Genomic DNA, 20,324 nt, shown 5'->3' with positions numbered 1-20,324 from the left:
CCGCGCCGCACCGGCTGACAGGGGTGAGATACTGACCTGACCGCGCTACACTGGCCGGCCGGCCGACAGGGGTGAGACACTGACCCCAGCCGCGCCACACCGGCTGACAGGGGTGAGATACTGACCTAACCGCGCCACACTGGCCGGCCGGCCGACAGGGGTGAGGCACTGACCCAGCCGCGCCGCACCGGCTGACAGGGGTGAGGCGCTGACCCAGCCGTGTCACACCGGCTGACAGGGGTGAGATACTGACCTAACCGCGCCACACTGGCCGGCCGGCCGACAGGGGTGAAACACTGACCCAGCCGCGCCGCACCGGCTAACAGGGGCGAGACACTGACCCAGCCGCGCCACTAGTGGGACCGCTGATGTGCTGTTGCGTTGCAACGATACATTTCGTTGGTCAAAACAACTGGACACATTTTGCCTTTGCTCCGCGCTGAGCAGGGCTCTGATGTCAAGCAATATCAAGTAAACATGAGACACATCAACTAAAGCTCCAAAGCACCCGCTACCGACCGAAACGAAAAAGAACGTATTTGTATGCTATTTGGCTTCGTTGTAAACGTATCCCATCAGAATATGGTTTCGTTCCATTCGGTACTTTTATAACTTTATGGAGGGCACGCGCTTCATTGCATACCTCCCTGAAGGTGCGTGCTTCTGGAAATAGCCGCAGAGGGCCTTTCGTAGCATTATAGATCACCATGATGCGCCCAAACACAGGTGCAGTTACGCACCTGAAATTGAGGGGAGATCAGGATTGCGAAGATAAACCTGGAATCTGGGTGTACAATTGTCCTGCTCATATGATTCACTGGGCTTTAGAGCAGGCCCTTTTACCTGAATGCAGTGTATTATGTTAAACTCTTGATATGGAATGAATATCCGTGTAGCTTATTTGCTCCAATGTCACATGTAAGGAAATGTTCCACATTTCATGTGATTTGATATAGAAGCAAGCATCAGATATGGTGACACCAGCTCAGTTGCAACCAGTGGTATAATTTAAGTGGAAAAGACTGCTGGGACGACACAGTTCCTCTGATCAGCAAACATGCTCGTCAATAAGTCAGTGTTTGATTACGTCACCGTACCAAACGCAATATTGATTGACAGCCAACTGAGGGCCATTATATTTGGAAATCGCGCTCACGAACACCAGATATGAACGACTTAACAGTTATATTTGACTTGGTCTTGATCGCCGCATAGCCAATGAAATGCCTGGATTTGAACTGCGTTGTTATGGCGTCATTATTACCTCTTAGTGAGTACACCCATGTGCCTGAACGCACTACGCCACACCACGCACGTAAACGCTCCTTGCATTCTGCTGTATTTGACACCAATGTTAATCCACCTTCTTGCGGCGGGTCCTGGACAATACCGCGAGCGGCCGTGCGGGCCGCTGTATTTATAATTATCATGTCATTAACACATTTTTATTCGCAACAATCGTGTGGCGCCACCCGCACCGTCTGTCCGCAACCGAAAGCAGGACGATGTACTTCGCATCAGCTGGTCGCATCTCCTTCCACCGACGCGGCGGACAGGGGGGGGGGGGGAGGGGGGATACCTGCATCCGTGTCCGAGCGGTTAGTCATGGGTCAGGAGCTATCTCCAGGGCGGTTGGTAGCTTCGCGAGGACAGCCGGTTATCATCAGGCAGTAGGCATGCGTCGGTCCTTCACTGCGCCCCGGGGTCACTCCGGGGGTCGTGCCGCTGCTCGGAGTGGTACTGGCTACACGCCGGGTCAAAAGCCACACTGCGCGATGCGAGCATGCATACTGGCCCAGTCAGTGATCTTCGGCGACAGGGTGCCCGACGGCACGGGGTCAGGCTGGGGCATAGGACTGTCCTGTGTTATGTGGACGTGCGTAATGCCTCCTTCCTTGATCATGTAAGCCGATTCCCCAAGTGGGATAAAGCGCGGCTTTGAATGACCTCTGCCTACTCATTGTGAAATGCTTCTTGCGTCCTCGTAATGCGATTAAATCCATAATGATCGATGGAATAAGTCAAACAAAATGTCGCGCTCACTTCAGGAGTGCGTCGGCCTTTACGTACCTTAAAAACTGCTCGATTCAAGTGCGAAGTAACATGCATAAGTTCAGCCAAGATATCTCAAGACCAATAGGATCACTCTCGGCCAGCCTCATTCTGTACGCGAGGAGAGCAAGATGCGTCTTTCAAAGTGGCTAATAAAGAGGGGAATGCTACTGAGGACGTTACCCTCTTTGGAAAGAGCATTATTGCTGAACATCTTTGCGGAACTCCATGGCAGTCTTGGCTTCATACGACTTCCTGGGCCTAAGAGCACAGTAGTTAAATGCCACTGTTTCTCGGCTCTCCGATCGGTCCGCCAATCGTGATGATTCCATCCCGCACTGATTTCGCATTTATTCGGCCGCCGCTGCTGTGTCACCGCACCCACAGCGCCGTCTTCACCTGATGTGACCCCGCACCCACAGCGCTGTCTTCACCTGATGTGATCCCGCACCCACAGCGCCGTCTTCACCTGACGTGACCCCGCACACTCAGCGCCGTCGTGACCTGATGTGACCCCGCACCCACAGCGCCGTCTTGACCTGATGTGATCCCGCACCCACAGCGCCGTCTTCACCTGATGTGACCCCGCGTGACCTGTGCTTCCAGACAAGGTTGACCCGAGAGACGCTCGCCGGGCGAAAACTGACCCGCTCTGGTGCAAGCGGTTTCTGTCGCACGGCGACCTCGACATGGACAAGGCTCTCAACTTCATGATCGACGCTGTCAAGTTTCGAAAGGAGATGTGTGCCAATGGTGAGTGATACGCTTTCTGCCGTGGTTGCGGTTGCAGTTTGGTGTATCTCAGGAGCTCCTGCCAGCTGCTCGAGTTTTATGAAAGTAACGCTGCTCATGGACTATTTGAAGACGTCATAATCCTAGCTGCAAGCCGATAGAAGGTAATACGACAATAGCTTCCTTTTTACCAATCTACAATGAAGTATGGTTGATATATCCGTTTCATGTTCAAATTGGCCATTGGGCGAAGCGTGTGGAACGATCCAACCATCGCAAGGCTGGATGCTTTCGTTTCTCCTCTGCGTTCTTGGCATTTTCGATCAGCTTTACCGCGCTTAGTATTTGCCCGTGTAGCACTGGAATGAAGGTGATCTACAAAAATAAAAACGCCACAAACATTTTAGATACATGTGACTGAGCGTCTTACGGAACCCGTGCAAATGGTGCCGTCTTGAGAGCTTGTTTGAGGTGCTACCGTTTTGCTGTTGCAACCGTCAGCTCGGCTCGACTCGGCATTGCATTCCGATAAATCCCACCCACGCTCCGCGCTACAGTCGGCGCTGCGGGGCGCGCGGATCGCCCGAGCCTGCTCGGAGCGCTGCCCGGAATTAGCGGCAAACCATTACAAGGCCGCGTTTGCTGCACAACCTGCCCGGGCGAGGACCTGACCTGGAACAGAGTGAATGTGCTGCCTTGGGGACGGTTCAGCCTGCACTCACCGCCAGACCAAGCCTGGAATCATCCGTGGATAATGGGAAGGCTGGGTTCTGGCATCTGGGTCTCGAAGTTGAACGTGCCGTACTAAACAATGAAGTATGGCATATGCGGCAGAGTCCACGCCAGCTGGCACCGAGGTAGCCGCTACGGCTGTCATCCGGAGGAATGCGAACGTGTCAGTGTGCGCAATGACCTGGAACAACCACTGCGGGTTGGACGAACAGTTCACAGCGCATCGCATGGTTGGGTGTGGCTCTGGGACCACATCAAGAAGACCCCGCGCGCCAAGGATGGGCTTGCCACTCCATCCAGCGGTTGCGTGCCCCAAGCCATGAATTGAATATCCGAGAAATGGACGCAGTGAAGTAAGGCGCCTTTTGCGGCGTGGCGCCAGCGAGGTGATGACAAACGGGATTATTATCACCGTGTGGAGATAGCAAAACGTAGGCGAATGGAGCCCGTCGTCTGTGGGAAGCCATGTAAACAAGGCATATTAACACGGCACAGGGCCGGTCGAACGTGTCAGGGTGGGGATGGGGGTGGGGAGGGGGGGATTTGACACCCTAAAGTATCAAAACTAATAGAGCTAGAGACACCAAATCCACAGAGAAGGTAGGCCTGTGTGAGAAGTCCCTTGTGTCACATTCAAGCCATGACCTTCGGGTCAGCTGAGATCCGACAAGGTTAATTCAGATCGGTGCTCCAACTGCCTTAAGCCTCCGCATGTCACCGCCTTCGCCTTAAATGCCGTTTCTTAGGGAACGGTCGCTGGCATTCAGCTCAGGCCAGTAACCTAGTTTGACCTATGGAATGTTATGGTGACCAGAACCTTACTATATTTTTTTATTTTTAATCGACATGAGCAAGAAGAATCAGGTTGAGCGGTACATTTTTTAAACAGAATGCTGTTTGCGTCATTTTAGGTCAGTGGCCTTCTCCAATACTAAGAAATTTTATATTAGACGGCTGTTGACACCCCTGGAATAAAAATATAGAAATAAGCATAAAAAACTGCCAAATGTAGCAAGTTTTTGGTCGAGAACGCAGTTGACTTTGACTTCATTCTAGTATTCATACCTGACCCAGGGTCAATGGAATTAGTCGTAATCCTAAATTCAATGGTATCGTTGTCTAAGAAACTATCTCAAAGATGCATTGCACTGTCTACCATAACGTTGTCGCACGAGATCGAACGACTCCCCATGAATGGCCTTCGCCGGTAGCTATATCCTGTTGTTGGATTTCCGCAACTCAGTGACATTACAGGACACAGCTATTTTCTAGCACCAAGAGATCCGCTATTTAATTCCTCACAGTTATACAAAATTTGGTGTGACCACGCTTTTCCGTGCGGAAATTATTCTGGAAAACTTCCGGTGGTGAAACACAGTATGTTTTTCATTAAAGCATCGGGTTTGTGTGAGATTTTCTGCGCTCATCATTTTTTTTCATCACGCGGTGCTGTGGCGTACACCAATTAGCATGTCGGTGCATGAAGTGGCTGTGCATAGAAAGTCCGTCGAAAAGCATAACCGGCTGAACCGAACCAGACAGGGCCACTGACGAAATAAAGTCTATAAATAGCTGACACTAGCAACCACTCGGCTTGCGGCATCGTTCGTAATTTTGTAGCCTTGAGTCTTGAGCTCTGATCTGGTTCTGGTGTGCGAATGTGTTTTCCTACGTATGCGTTGCGTTCAGAGATATGCAGCTTCAGTGCATGTAGATGTCGTGTCTTGCATAAAGCTTTGACAAGTAGGAGTATTTTCTGCGGGCGCTACGTTGCCGATGTATACGGGAGAGCCACCGTGAGCTTTGCTTTATCCGTGGGTTATGCTGAGTTACCATTTCCAATGCACAAATGCATGTTTAAAAGGAGCACAACTTGTATTCATGAGTCAAATCACTCATATGACAGATGAAGTGATCATCGCACATAGTTGAAGATACCGTCATACGTGCGCATAGCTAAAGGCAACGTCATACATATCTAAAAGAACCGTAGAACTTGGCCTTTTCTGGTGGAGAGTACGTCGCAGTATGTTTGACATTCACTGTGATTGTTTAGACATATAATGGCTGACATGCAGTTCCCTTTCGGCGCGCGACGGCCGTATTCCTGACTGCATACACGGCACGATGCCGTGCGGCATTCCCTTTGCTGTCTTACATGATCTGCCTTTATTGCATACGCGGTCTTCAGGTCCTAGCTGTCGACGGCTTGCTGCTGTCCTCTTACCCGTCCTCTTCGCCGGCAGACATTTCTCTCGCCACGGTGGACAACACGCTCTTCAGCAAGGGTGTCATGTGCACCCATGGACAGGACAAGAAGGGATGTCGGATCGCCATCTTTAACGCCCGGTTCCACGAGAGGGTGTCAGGAGCGAGGTTTGAGGATGTGAAGAAGTTCCTGGTGTTCTGGATTGAGAAGGTGGATAGGTGAGGATCGTAAGCATTAGGTAGTTGCATTTGGAGTGCTTGCAAGGGCTGCATCTACATCTACACCGGCTGGAATTGCTCATTTGAAAGAACAACGGGCTTTTCACTTTGTTTAGTCTAATATGTGGTCATTACAATGCCCAAAAAGTTTGCAGTCTTCTTGCTGAAGGTAAGTCTAGACACAAATGTCCGCAGGGGCGAAGCTGTCTGTTCAAGGAGGCAGTAAAGTATGATAAAAAACATGTCTCATGTTGCCATGTTATATGAGAAACAGGTATAGTATGTTGTGGTGAAAAAGCTGACAATGTTTTTTGTTGATAGCGTTTTTCTTCTGGGAATGAATAGGCAGCAATGGGGTACTTTCCGTTGTTTTGGCCCCAGGCTATTCTCGTTCAGTGTTATCATTTTTTTCAGACTTCTTTCGTTCATTGTTATGGTTTCTTAACTCCAGACTTTAAACTCATATCATTTCGTTCAATGCCTTGGTTTTTTAAAGCTCAGGCTTTTTTTCTTTCTTATACAGTTCCGCTAACTCACTAACGTATTTAATACCTGGCTATAACCAGAACACGTAGGCAATGTTTGCGTCGTCCAGAGGATGTTCGCCTGGTTCGACGTACTTCGCCAGTAAAAGGAAATTTCTTTATTTAAAATGTTGAGCACTTTTGGGAAGCAGAACTCTTTTTAGAAGTGTGGAGGTGCGTGAAATCGCTTGTTTTTTTGCGGTGGGTTTTGGGTAATACACCCCGTAACGGTTTGGTCATGTGTATGCCAAAATTTTATCATGAAATTAGTTTTCGGCCGTTAGATTGTCTCGCACAATCTTTGAAATGACATGAATTCTCAACAGGTGTTTCCAAAATATCTACGATAGCCCTCGTCGAATTACCACGCCCCTCGTGTACGGCGCCACCTTTAAGTGTTTGAAAAGGAGTTATGGCGTCAAGAACACAGTTTTCAAGTTAAAATTTGCTATTTCCATGGCTTTTTAGCGTTTCAGTACGTCTGTTGTTTTGTTATTTGAATTCCTCAAATGGGAGAAGCCGCGAGTGTATCTTAAATGAGCACGTATTCATTCACTCCCTGCAACCCAAACGGGACACATGAGATTCAGCTTTGGGGAATATCGTTGCTTGTTTATTGCTTATTGTTGATTGTGTATGGTTTATTTGGTTTATTTAGGGCGTAACAGTTCACAGTCAAAAGTCTAATTCCGGAAGCAGTCCGGTTTTAAAACAATAAAAATACGATGCACATACAAACTAAAAAACTTACCACACACGCATACACATTACACACAGACACACATACGCCTTACGCACTCAGACACAACGGTCGTTAAAGGAGCGCACGACGAGAACGGGCAAACCTAAGCAAATAAGACTGGAATGGTTTTGTCTGCTGGAAAAAGGACGGTTTGGGGAGAATGCTGAAGAAAACAGTTGCTAATAAGTGGTAGATGTGTGGCAAACCAATTCTTAACGGCCTTTACCCTGCAAATGGTTAGTGAAAAAGATTGGTTTGCCGGGAGCACCGGGTGGGTGTAGCCAGACCGAACAGGTCTGGTAACTGGTACTCATATCTGGTAACTGCAGTCAAACCTCTGATGATATACGTTTTAAAGAAACGATGCGTCAGACTGAGCAAAGCGCGCCGTGATAGATGCTGTGATGAGAAACGGCAACACCGTTCCAAATACCGCCACCGTACCCCATTAATTATTTTACATAAGCGTTGAAAGCACACGTTAAAGCTTTATGATTAAGCCTCTCTTGACAAGGACACTGCGGCATTTTCACGCCCTGCATGAGAAGGCCCAGAATGCTGTGTGCTTTTGAGACATCCATCTAGGTGGTCGGTAAAGGTGTGTTGGATATCCAGGAGAACGCCAAGATCGCAAATCTGCTGGTAGCTATCCAAGCGGTGACCGTCTAGTGCATATGAATGGCGAACAGGTGATGTAAGGAGGGTGAATGAGATGGTTTTGCACTCAGCTGGGCTCGGTTTCAATCCCCAGTTTTTGGACCATTCACGGAGGCGACCCAAATCCGCCTGCAGTGCGGGGCAATCTGCTATTCCGTGATCATGTAAGGACGGTGCATGGCTGCTCTGGTTTGCTAGCCTTGAAAACACCCAATATTCGTTCTGTTGACGCCATAGCCGTTTTTGAGTACACTACAAAGGAACATTGAACACGGGGTGCATGGTGCGTCGCGCAGAGTTGTCACGAATGTACCAGACATATGTGGTGGGGATTCATTTCAGTTACATGCTGGTGGCGTCCAGTGCACCATGTGAATCATCTAGAAAGCATGGTCTCACGGCTAAACTAAAGAATTCACCCACGCTCCCAAGCAGCCTTGACAGCGACACCATAAGCTATTTTGATAGCAAAATTTGTGCATGGCTGAACTATGACCAGGGACATTTTCCAAAGTCCAACTTACCTACACACGTCACTTTACACACCATATGCTTTAAAGTGAGGCTCATTTTATTTCGGAAAAAGCTCAATGACTGAGCTTGTATTCATTAAAGCTTAAGGAAATCCGCTCAGGTCTCAAAAAATTATGCCCCACTTTTTTACGACAACCCATGCGTAGTCTATTTTGTGAGCAATTTTGCAGCGGTTTGGGGCCATTTCGTCTGGTGTCGTTAGATACAGAAGCAATCACACTACTGTTCAAAGAAAGGCGACCAGCGTGGACTTCTCCTGTTTACGCTCGTAAACCAATCAAAAACTGTATATGTCACTGGGTGTTTCATGATGTGTCATTTAATGTACGTCCCGGAGGTCTAGCACACGATACACGTCGGTATGTAGGTTCAAATACGCAACGCCTCCCTGCAATGTTTTCGTGACGTTTTTGAAGAACAAATTTTACCAGCCATATTTCAACGCAATACATCCTGCTCATAAAGATCACGATAAGACATGCGGCCGTGTGCACAAACAAATTGCAGAATGACTTCGGATTGTGTTTCGACGGTGGCAAACAAGGGTGTAGGTTTATGAGCAACGCTTACATCTGCATGCTACGGTCATCATCGTCGCAACTCCTTGCGTCAGTTATCTTAAACGGTCCAGTGAAACGCTTCGTTAAGTAACGGATTCGGCGCCGAGCATTCTCACCCCAGGCTCGGTGCGTTACCCCCCCCCCCCCCCCCCCGCCCCGCCTTCTTAGAAGTGTTCCCCACTTGACCTTACCCCGCCCGCAGATCGGCCTCACGCTGCAGCCGTGAGTTGCATTGTAAAAGCCCTTAACTTGGCACGTGCTTCATAGGTGATTGAGTTACTGCGTGTGATAGAGGTTATGGCAGCTGCTAAAGCGGATAAATCAGTCTCGACTGTGACTCACCTAAATTTGCCGAAGGTACCGCCTTGCTCGACATGGAAGTAGTTGGTTTTGGGATCGTTTCCGTCTGCCCGAAGTTGGCACAAGGCCGCCCTGCACTTGACCCTGCCCGGATTCGGGATCAAGTTAACTCCGTATTCAACTTGACGGGATTCCCGAGGCGCGTTTAAACCTCGTCGCCGCCATCCGAGCTCTGTGGGTAGAGCTGATGATGCAGCCTCGCGCGAAGTGCAATCGACTCTGACTAGACGAGCCTTATCAGCCAGCACTTGAAGCTTCACCTCACTAATGCGCGCAACAAATGTGTGCCAAGCGTCCTTTAGATGCGAGTCCTCGTGTCGGCTCCGATCGTCTCAGATGACTGCCGCAGATATTCAGGGCGCTTCTTTTAGGTGACGCGGTTCGAATGTGCCCCGCGCCTTTTGCAGAGGGTATTCGCCATTTGGCCTATACCTGCGGGTTAAAACGCATCCTGACGTCGGCCCGCCCTTGGTGCGGGGGTGTCAAACCGAGGCTAAGCTCGCCACCCGTGACGTCGGCCCCCCCCCCCCCCAGCTGGCTTCCCAGGCGAGGCGATAAGGACGCGGGATACCGGAACTGATACTGGCCGCGGGGCCCTGACCTTTGCGGGGAGGCCTCCGTAGGCAAACAGAGCATTACATGCTGCCCTCTTGGCGAAGGGCTGTCCAAAATTTGGTCCGACGGAACGCCTAAACTGACAGACATATAGACATAAAGACATCAGGCCAACAAAGAGCCACAAGGGCCCATCGAAGTCGGCCTACCACAAGATCTGCACCAAGCCTTGACACTAATGTTACCACCTGACCTGCCTGAATGTTGCTATAAATGAGATCCTTAGACCAATAGAGCTCGTCCAAGCGGTTTTTAAATGCTGCTAGGCAGTGATTTCCTACAACTTCGTTAGGCAGTCCATTCCAATGGTTCACTGTTATTTGACGAAATGGCATCTGCCTCTTCATATTTCTACTCCTACCTTTTGCTAACTGAAACTGGTTTCCTCTAAGTCTCGGCCTAATTTCCAGCGCTCCTTGTGGATCTACCTTGTCTATCCTTTTCAGAATTTTGAATACCTCTATCAGATCCCCTCTAAGTCTACGATGTTTTATTGAATACAAATCGAAGATCTTAAGCCTTTGATTACATTCCAAGCTGCCAATCCCATTTATCATCCTAGTTACTTTTTGCTGTACTCTCTGTAGCCTGTCTATATATTTTTGAAAGCATGGGGACCAAGCCTGTTCACAATTCTCTATGTGCGATCTGACATAAGCTAAGTACAACTTTTTGGCAGCATTCCTACTTTTTTAATAGGCATTCCTGGTAATAAGTCCCAGTATCCGAAGTGCCTTGCTCCTAGATGCCCCACATTGCTTTTAAGCCTTTAAATCCCTGGAAATTGTATTCTCATAAGTCCTTTTCGTCCTTGATCTGGTCCGTCTCTCGGCCTCACATGCTAGCTAATGCACTCACCGCCAGAATTACCTACATGCATCATCTTACACTTGTCGTAACTAAATAACATCTGCCGCAGGGAAGCCCATTTCACAAGTTTCCTCTAAGTTCAGTTTTATCTGGTTTGCATTTTTTGACAACGCTACCAGTTTAACGTTGTCAGCCAATTTAAACACCTCACTTTTTAATCCAACCTCAGTATCATTCACAAAAATCAGTAAGAGCAAACGGCCCAACACCGACTCCTGTGAAACTGCATCCCTCCAGCTTTCCCCAAGCTTTAAAGAAAAGTAGGTCAAGTTCGGAACGAAGCCCGTTTTTGACGAGTTTTGGGGGTAAGGCTCTTAATTTATGACGGTTCGGCTCCCTCGCTTTTTCCGAAACTTTGCCCCTGAATACGATTTGGTGTTTTCGCTTTAACTGAGTCACTATAATAGACAGCTCCCCAGGTTTCATGTGGCATCGGTCCCTGATTAGCAATGCGACACGGAGTATAGGCAATGATATATCTTTCACTCGAAATTGAATGGGACAGATGATCACGAACGGCAGCAGAGTTTCTTTTCACTGCGCTGGGTCGCTTCGCAGGGAGGAGAAGGGGAAGCGGATCAGCCTGTTCTTCGACATGGGGAATGCCGGCATGTCGAACGTCGACATTCCGTTCATTTCGTACCTGGTCAACCTATTTAAGTTCTACTACCCGGACATGCTGAACAACATCATGGTGTTCGAGCTTCCCTTCATCATGACAGGTGAGTTCCGGTGTTCAGATGTGCTGGGGCCCTGCAGCGCGATGCGTGTGAAGTCCCGCGTTCAGATGTGCTGGGGTCCTGTAGCGTGATGCGTGTGAAGTCCGGCGTCCAGATGTGCTTGGGCCCTATAGCTTGATGCGCGTGAGTTCTGACGTTCAGATGTGCTGGGGCCCTGTATCGTGATGCGCGTGGGGTCCGGCATTCAGATGTGCTGGGGCCCTGCAACGTGATGTGCGTGAGGTCCGACGTTCAGATGTGCTGGGACCCTGTATCGTGATGCGTGTGAGATCCAACGTTCAGATGTGCTGGGGCCCTGTAGCGCGACGCGTATGAGATCCGACGTCCAGATGTGCTGCGGCCCTGTAGCGTGACGCGTGTTTTGTGGGACGACGAGAAAGAAATCTCGCCGGTGATCTGTACATCGAGGGCCTCAATTTGTTGGCTATTGATAAGCTAACTGAAGAAAATCGTTGGCCAAGAGGCTAGAAATCATACCCGAAGAGAGCTACAAAATGTCGCTGGTTAACGCCAAGGTCTGTGTGATGCAATGTGTCAGTGACAAGCGCCAGTGCACGATGAACGATGAACAGTGTACGATGTACGGTCACGGTCATAATGCTTCCATCCTTATTAGAGGCAAATGCAATGGGTGAAGTCTTTGTTTTAAGAATGACGACCTAATTGCACGTTTTACCTAGAATGACTGCCATGTTGCGTGGGCCACCGCCCGTGTGCATGTCACTCTACCCGCGTGCACTACCCGCGTGCATGTCCCTCCCTGCCCGCGTGCATGTCCCTCTTTGCCCGCGTGCATGCCCCTCTCTGCTTTATCCATATCTATCTATTTTGCATGTTTTTTCTTCAATCCGAGCGCTTCCGTCTGAATTCGAGTCCTCGAATATGTCAAGATGCTCCGCAGAATATCTTCGCTCTCCTGAGGTAGGGTGTTTGGACATCATATTTCGTGACTGAGACTGTCACGGGTGACACCGAGAATGGCGTCGAGCTCTCCACGCCTCCCTCACGCGTGCTCCATCCACAGCCGCCTGGAAAATCGTCAAAAACATGCTACCTGCGAAGTCTCACCAGCTGATCAAATTCGTCTCGAAGAAGGACGCGAACACGCTGGTGCCGGCCGAGTGCTTGCTAACGCGCTGGGGCGGCGAGGACAGCTGGGCGTACTCCTTCGACCCCGAGGAGTGCGCCATGCCGCCGCTCCCCTTCCTCGGGGCTCAGGCGACCGGCGCCGAGGACAAGCCCAAGGTCAACGGGGGTCGCCAACGGTCACGCCGGCGGGAAGATGGCTAACGGGCACGTGCGCAGCAGTCAGAAGTCGTCTCAAGGTCACGATAGCGCCGCCAAGTACCTCAGCGTGAAAGATCCGCCGAGCTCTCCAGAGTCGGGGCACAAGGTCAGGCAGTAGGACCAAGGTCAAGGTCAGGTAGCTTGTTTCGGAGGGATGTTTCGCAAGCTGTGGGCTGGATGGAACAGGTGGGTGGTTGAGTCATTGTAACAATAAGTAAAGGTGCCTGGGTGCGATGTAGAGCTAGCCAAATCTGTTATGCTGTTGGCTGAGCTAGGTGCTGTTGCATTTCGCGCGGTCTTAAGCAACGTCTCTGCTATCTTAGCCTTGCATACTGCATGAATTCAGTGCTATGGAACTGTAGGGGCCTTGCGACACACTCCCTTCCTAACTTCCCAGTTGTGGGTATCGTAATGCAAATACCCTCCCCCCCCCCCTAATCCGCAACCTCTTGCCGATCCCAGCACAAAAACGCTACGGTTTTTAGTTTCTTGGTGAAACAATGGACATGGCTAACGGCTAGGGTGTTTTCCAGACGTGGAGGTTAAAGCTACACGAATTTGTGGTTCTGATATGGGGCAGGTATACTATATATCTATAAGATATAAACCGTATATATATATATATATATATGTATATGTATGTATATATATATATATATATATATGTGTATATATATATATATATAAATATATATATATATGTATATATATATGTATATATATATATATATATATCCCCTCTCCTCAGACTTTCCCTCTCTCCCTTCCAGTTGCATTTATATAATTATCTAAAAACGTGAAAATCTTAAGTGCTGCAAATGCTTTAGGCCATCGCGTTTAAGACCAATGGTTTTGTTACTAGCAGAGACGCATGTAATTAATCCGACTTGCAGCGATTTGCGTCAGTCGTGTGACAATGTCAGCCAGCCATGCCAGCCGCCATGTTTGTTAGCCATGTTAAGTGATGAGCATCTTGACAGACGCAGCACGGAGCTTCCAAAACGGATATAAGGCCTGGTAAATAAACATTGGTCCACGGCAGAAACCAAACGATTTTGATTTTGTCGCTCGTCGTTGGCAGGTGCGCTTCCCTGACGACGTCAGCACAAACAGTGACGAGCTGTCCGACTCAAAACTGCAGGAAGATAACTCAACGACCGAGCTAGGTAAGGTGTGGATCGCAACTCGCCGTCGAAATTGTGTCACGGTGTTTTCAATGAGGCAAGCCCATAACTCCGCTGCTCCCACACGAATGAATGGCTGTTCACCCTCGATGCTGTCAGTGCGGGAATAAAAGCTTGCTGTGGAAGTCCCTGTTAGTTGGGCTGGGGCCCTCTTCAATGTCGCATCTGTTTGGCCCGCGAAGGTGTAACGGGCATCAGTAGTTGGCCGGGGGTGATAAGCCTCGCACGCACAAACCGTTATGATCATTCCCCGCCCGCCAACGTTCACGAAGGTCGCCCGAAAGCCGCCCGTTCGAGCAATGTGAAACGTGAAGAAGGTACATGAATGTTTCTCGATGAAGCCGAACAAACACGCGCATGACTGCTAGCATGCGCCTGTAAATTTCACAAAAGGCGTAGTTCGTGCTGTCACTAGACAGCACAAATTATGTCTTTTTGAAATTTACAGGCCGTTTTTAGAAGCACCCAACTATTTCCATTTTCCTGCTAACCGACCAGAGTTAGGCACTGCACCATTGCCATGGTATGGCGTGTTCCAGGGAAACTGCTGGAAGTAACGCCAGGCGAACAGCTGTGGTTTGGATCATCCAAGACCAAGCAGACGATAACGCTGAGCAACATCCGAAGAGCTGGAGTCGCCTTTAAGGTAAGCGATGACGTCACACGATACAAAAAGCCTATCTGAACCCTCTTGTCTCTAGATTCTGTTGGCAACCATCGCCGCGATCGCGAGCTTGATATCAGTTGTGCTTGTCAAACAGTACGCGATAATAAAACAATGCGCATCAGTAGCAATCTTTTGGCCTAGCTCACATTGATGCAATCTTCTCACAAATAACAAATCCTAAAATTGTCAGCACCTATAAATCTGATCCATATGAATCAAGCGGTAAATGCGCTAAAGGTGCTGAAAAGTTACATGCTGATTTCGTAATGGGTCGTACATCCATGCATAGCCCACCTTAGACTCAGCGCTGTTTTTCTACTCCTGTGGCGTCATCGGAGAACTGACCGGAACACGACCACCCGTACTGCCCCTCGCCAGGATTCCCCCAGCTACCAACAGGCCAGCATCCATCGCCACATCATCTGCGGTTCATCAGGCGTTGGCTTGCGCCTGGGTAACAACACCCCGCCGAGTGTCCGATCGGCTGTCCTCATCATACATCCAACCGTTCCCTTCCAAAGCGCCTGAGGCTGGTCCGACCCGCGGATAAGCCCCCGCTGCTGGCCCCTTCCTCTGTGCTGACTCGCCGCCCGCGCCTGCGCCCAGGTGAAGACCACGTCTCCGGACAAGTTCCGCGTGCGTCCCAGCAGCGGGGTGGTACCCACCGGGCGGCGCGTGGTGGTGGAGCTGGAGCTGTGTGACGGCGTCACACCGCAGCACGTCGTCACGGACCGCTTCCTCATCCTGGCGGCCGGCGTACCGCACGAGCGCGTGCCTGCCCGCGACATGGGACGCCTCTGGAGGGTGAGACGGGGTTCACCTCTGAGGGGTGAGGCAGGGGCCACCTCTGTGAGGTGAGGCAGTGGTCTTTTCAGGGAAAGTGGGCCTTAAGAGAGTGAGACAGAGGTACGCGCCAGCAGCCATCTTTTGACCCAGTTCACACTGATGCAATCTACTCACAAATTACAAATCCTGAAGTTGTCACTACCGATATATCTGATGAATCAAACGGTAAATGCGTTATATGTGCTGAGGTAGGTAAGCAAGTGATTCAAGTTCACGCTTTCGTCGGCGGGACACACAAAGTCCCCACTTCACCGCCTCAGCCCGCGCTCCCCTCCCCGCCGCAGAGCCTGCCTAGCGGAGACAAGCTGGAGCACTGCCTGCGCTGCGCGGCCGCGCCCGCGCTCAACGACCCGCTGATGGCGCTGGTGCGCGGCCTCGGCACCCGGCTGGAGGCCGTCAGCCAGCGGCTGGAGAAGCAGCAGCAGCTGGCTACGGAGACGGAGCAGCAGTACGCCAAGACGCGCCGCCGGCTGGGCGTGGCGCTGGCGCTCATCGCCGCCACAGCCGTCGCCAACCTGTGTCTGGCGCTCACCGTGACCAGGTGTAAGCAGCCTGTTTTGAGCTTCTTGTTGTAAGATGTGAGCCAGTTACCTGACGCTTGTAAGGCAGCTGAGTTTGGCCTGCGTGTTTTACTTGAAATTGACGACCAATGCGTCCAAATGAATGATCCATTTACCCTTCGGGTGCATGATTCAGACTCATGCCAATAAAAGGCAGTTGTACTCAAACGTACTGAAGCGTGCCCTGTACTCAAATGTTCAGGAAAGACCAGGTGTACATCCTTTCCCTACTGTGGCGAACTATTCAGATATATCAACCGTGAAATAGGTTTGAATCTTTTTGCCGAACTGTGCGCATTGTCTGAAGGTGTAACCAATGTCCCTGGCATCGTGGATAGTAACATTGAATGCAGTCAACACCTCGCGAACCGAACTATGGAAGAAAAATGTGAAAATTATCTGCCCCATAGCACCTTCGATCGACCAGCTTGCACACTAGAGTGCAAAAAAAACGGTTTGCGCAAGGCATTTTGTCACTGCGGGTAGCCAGAATTGTGTCCGCGTTACAGACAGCACTGACCAGCCCCTCCCTGCACCACCACGCAGCTTTCAGACACCGGCATGATTCCAGGTTGAACTCCTTGGCCGTCACTGTTGGCCAGCAAGCGGTGAGAAGGCCGCCGCGGGAGGGAGCCAATCCAGACGAACCATGTGGGTTGGTCGCCACACTGGCAACCCACGCTCCGAATGTCGTCGAAGGCAGGCCAATCCACCAGTCGACGCCGTGAAGCCGTTCTTACCTCAGAAATGTTACCCCGGGCTGTGGTCGGTCCAAGAGAAACCAAAGGGCAGAGCTGGCGTGCAATCAAACATAGGATAGCAAGTCAGAAGTCTGTGGGAGCATCTGCTTTTTGGTAGCGGAGGCCGCGCTCCCGTCTGGCGCAGGCTGGTTGGGCTACCAGTGTCACGAGTGCCAGAGCACGTACTCTGACCGGTGGTGTGCGTGCTTCCAAGTGTTCAGCTCAGACATTTAGCTGCTGATCACACGCGTGTGTGACATCAGATCTTAAGGTGCCAGCTGTCGTCGTCAGGAAGTTCAACGTGTTGGCTGGCCGTTAGTGACGTCTTTGATCGTACCGATGGAGTGGCGGCTCGGGAGAAAGCCAACAAATATATGAATCATACAAGCCTCGCAGTCTTACGAATATATTTCGCAATGCGATTCCCATGGGCTTGAATCGCACACAGTCGATTTACAGATCCATCGGTAGTCAACGGCTGTAGAGGGAGCGGAGGTACTCATTAAAAAAGACGCACGAGGAATAACCCGCAGACCAAACCGCAGAGCCATTTATGCTGCGAGATCCTCACCAAACACACCATGGCCCATTCGGTCGAGCATATCCAGACCTACATTCTACTGTGTGGAATCCAAGCACATGCTTTGAGCCGCTGTGACCTATGTTTCTCCCCTTCATCTGATAATGGTGCCCCTCTCCGTTAGCCATAGCTGGTACAGCATCACCAGTTGCAGGGCCTGGTGGGAACTGTAAATCCTTTGTTCCGGTTACACCAATAACAGGACCAGACGTGCGTGCAGTAGCTGGGGCATGGTACGCAACACGGACTAGATTATACATGTGTACAAAACACTGACTTGGGGAACAACCAACGCATCAACCAGCATGTAAATTAGATTGGAGTACGTCGCTGAAAGCTTATTAACGCCATGGTTGGGCCGTAGCAGCCACGTGGTGAAATCATAACATTGAAGCCACGGACAAAGCATTGCGACAGGAAGCTCCGCTTATGAATCCAACTGCATGGATAAGACACGCCCGCCGCGTGTGATTACGATCATCGAGTCTCAAATCAGACGTTTCACAAGCACCGACCACCGCACGTTTCTGCCCCGCGCGCACCATCTTCGTCACACACCAGCACATGACAGCGCCACCTACAACAACCATCGTTCTTGCCATTGTCCCACCCAGTGCACGTGCCAGACTTCGCAAGAATGCGTTCGGGTTCGTATCACAGCACGTTGCTTCGCCGCCCTTAACGCGGGCCAACGGATCACGACAGCCATACACCAGGTCAGTGCGGTGAAGGGCGATATCGGTATACATCAGCTGGCAGGCCACAGTGATACGCCATCGGCTGGCGGCAGTACCCGGGCCAGGGTGACCTGACGCTGTTAGCTAAGCTGTACTCGAGGCACGCCAGCATACCAGCCGACTGAGCTGGCACTGCGTGGGGTGGCCTTACGCCTGGTGGCCAAGCAGTACACAGCTGACGACCCCTCGTCCTCAGGACAGAGCACCGCTCCTGACGACCCCGCGTCCTCAGGACAGAGCACAGCTCCTGACGACCCCGCGTGCTCAGGATAAAGCACAGCTCCTGACGACCCCGCGCCCTCAGAACAGTGCACAGCTTCCAACGACCCGCACTCTCCGCTAACCCGACCCAGCTCCACACGACCGGCGACGGCGGCCGAGCGCATCCTCAGAGCGGCGTCGGCCGCGGCTCGGCGGCCGCCGTGCAGCACAGCGACTCGTCCGCCTCCTCCGCCGGCTCGACGTCGCCCGCCAGCACGGCGTCCACGGGCTGCTCGCCCCGCCGACGGGGCCCTGGCGGCGGAGAGGGTCGGAGCGAGTCAGGCTCCACCCGGCTCGCCGAAGAGATGACCGCGCTGCTGTCGATGGTCAACGGGGCGAAGAGAGAGCGAATACGTAGGCAGATGGGCAGCGGGGACCCATACCCACTTTCACAGCCGGGGCAGCGAAGGGTTAACTCGTCTTGCGCTAAGCTGCGGTGCTACAGCTGAAATGGAGTTTTCTTTGCGATCGTGCCGTTACTCGAGGCTTTCATAGCCTGTACTTACCAATATCTGGCACCACTCTGTGACATACCTGACGTCACCAGAACCAAAGGTGTATTCCAAAAAAGGCAGCATCAACTAAATCCTGATAACCAGCGAATTTGTGACGCGGCTGCCCATCCGAACCATGCCTTTCAAGTGACAAGTTAGCACCGCAGCTCGAGGCGCGGACATTCACGCGGTGCTGCGAGGCACCCATACCCCGGCTGCTTGAAATATGCCGCTCCCGCACCATTGGGAAGGAGAGGGGCACGCGACACCGGCACTGACACGCCATAGTGGGCATAAACTTCATCCGAACCGGGACACCGGCAGCCGAAGCATAGACTAGCACTGACGTGGACAGGCGCAGACTCACACCTAAAGCATAGACTAGCAATGACGTAGACAGGCGCAGACTCACACCTAAAGCATAGACTAGCACTGACGCAGAAAGGCGCAGACTCACACATATGCACCTGGCCTGTGCTCTGCCCCCCAGCCCTGGCCAGAAACCATGCCCTTCGTCGCTTACAACGCGCCACGCTCTCACTTCCAAACACCATGCCTCCAGCGTTCCCCGCGTTCGCATGCTCCGCCTTCCATGCCCGACTCCATGCCTCCAGCGTTCCCCGCGTTCGCATGCTCCGCCCTTCATGCCCGGCCCCATGCCTCACGATCCGCCGCTGTCCCCGGCTTCCTGTCCTCCACCGCTGTGCCCGGCATCCCGTCCTCCACCGCTGTCCCCGGCGCCCCGTGCTCGCCCCCTGTCCCCAGCGTTCCGTCCTCCACCGCTGTGCCCGGCATCTCGTCCTCCACCGCTGTCCCCGGCGCCCCGTGCTTGCCCCTGTCCCCGGCGCCCCGTCCTCCACCGCTGGCCCGGCCACTCACTGCCGAGCCAGACGGTCAGGCGGTCGGCCAGGGCGGCTCGCAGCCGCGAGAAGGCACCTGCTTGGGACGAGGCGGTTCCGACTGGCCTGGACGGAGAGGTCGGCGTCTCGGCGGTGGCCCCGTCCGCCGGGCCGCGTCGGCCCGCGTTCACCATCCGACCGCCCACGTAACCTGCCGACAGAGGGCGGATCGTCCGGCCACGTAACCTGCTGACAGAGGGCGGAAAGTCCGGCCACGTAACCTGCCGACAGAGGGCGGACCGTCCAGCCACGTAACCTGCCGACAGAGGGCGGACCGTCCGGCCACGTAACCTGCCGGCAGAGGGCGGACCGTCCGGCCACGTAACCTGCCGGCAGAGTGCGGACCGTCCGGCCACGTAACCTGCCGACAGAGGGCGGACCGACCGCCCACGTAACCTGCCGACAGAGGGCGGACCGTCCAGCCACGTAACCTGCCGACAGAGGGCGGACCGTCCGGCCACGTAACCTGGCGACAGAAGGCGGACCGTCCAGCCACGTCACCTGCCGACAGAGGGCGGACCGTC

General features: G+C 52.1%; 2 protein-coding genes across 2 annotated transcripts; both read left to right on the top strand.

Annotated features, from left to right (window-relative positions):
* Positions 1-1,605: 1,605 nt before the first annotated feature.
* Positions 1,606-11,804, top strand: LOC119106156 (motile sperm domain-containing protein 2-like). The gene is made up of 5 exons (XM_037229753.1): positions 1,606-1,609; positions 2,659-2,805; positions 5,763-5,943; positions 11,364-11,527; positions 11,734-11,804. The coding sequence occupies exons 1-5, from the start codon at positions 1,606-1,608 to the stop codon at positions 11,802-11,804; spliced, it is 567 nt and encodes a 188-aa protein (XP_037085648.1).
* Positions 11,805-14,536: 2,732 nt separating this feature from the next.
* Positions 14,537-17,216, top strand: LOC119106155 (motile sperm domain-containing protein 2-like). The gene is made up of 4 exons (XM_037229751.1): positions 14,537-14,662; positions 15,290-15,487; positions 15,814-16,072; positions 16,661-17,216. The coding sequence occupies exons 1-4, from the start codon at positions 14,537-14,539 to the stop codon at positions 16,663-16,665; spliced, it is 588 nt and encodes a 195-aa protein (XP_037085646.1). The 3' UTR covers positions 16,666-17,216.
* Positions 17,217-20,324: the final 3,108 nt, after the last annotated feature.

The sequence above is a fragment of the Pollicipes pollicipes genome, unplaced genomic scaffold (genome assembly GCF_011947565.3).
Source record: "Pollicipes pollicipes isolate AB1234 unplaced genomic scaffold, Ppol_2.1 Scaffold_6138;HRSCAF=7277_pilon_pilon_pilon, whole genome shotgun sequence".
Classification (NCBI taxonomy): Eukaryota; Metazoa; Arthropoda; class Thecostraca; order Pollicipedomorpha; family Pollicipedidae; genus Pollicipes; species Pollicipes pollicipes.
Note: the sequence above shows the minus strand (reverse complement) of the source record. Positions and strands in the feature narration are given on the sequence as shown.

What these genes read in the sequence shown, in the direction of transcription:
- LOC119106155 (XM_037229751.1), top strand. Translation starts at nt 14,537, where the DNA reads ATGGTATGGCGTGTTCCAGGGAAACTGCTGGAAGTAACGCCAGGCGAA. An exon ending in GAGCTGGAGTCGCCTTTAAG is followed by an intron (nt 14,663 to 15,289) that starts GTAAGCGATGAC and finishes GCCTGCGCCCAG; the next exon opens with GTGAAGACCACGTCTCCGGA. An exon ending in ACATGGGACGCCTCTGGAGG is followed by an intron (nt 15,488 to 15,813) that starts GTGAGACGGGGT and finishes TCCCCGCCGCAG; the next exon opens with AGCCTGCCTAGCGGAGACAA.
- LOC119106156 (XM_037229753.1), top strand. An exon ending in AAAGGAGATGTGTGCCAATG is followed by an intron (nt 2,806 to 5,762) that starts GTGAGTGATACG and finishes CTTCGCCGGCAG; the next exon opens with ACATTTCTCTCGCCACGGTG. An exon ending in TGGATTGAGAAGGTGGATAG is followed by an intron (nt 5,944 to 11,363) that starts GTGAGGATCGTA and finishes GTCGCTTCGCAG; the next exon opens with GGAGGAGAAGGGGAAGCGGA.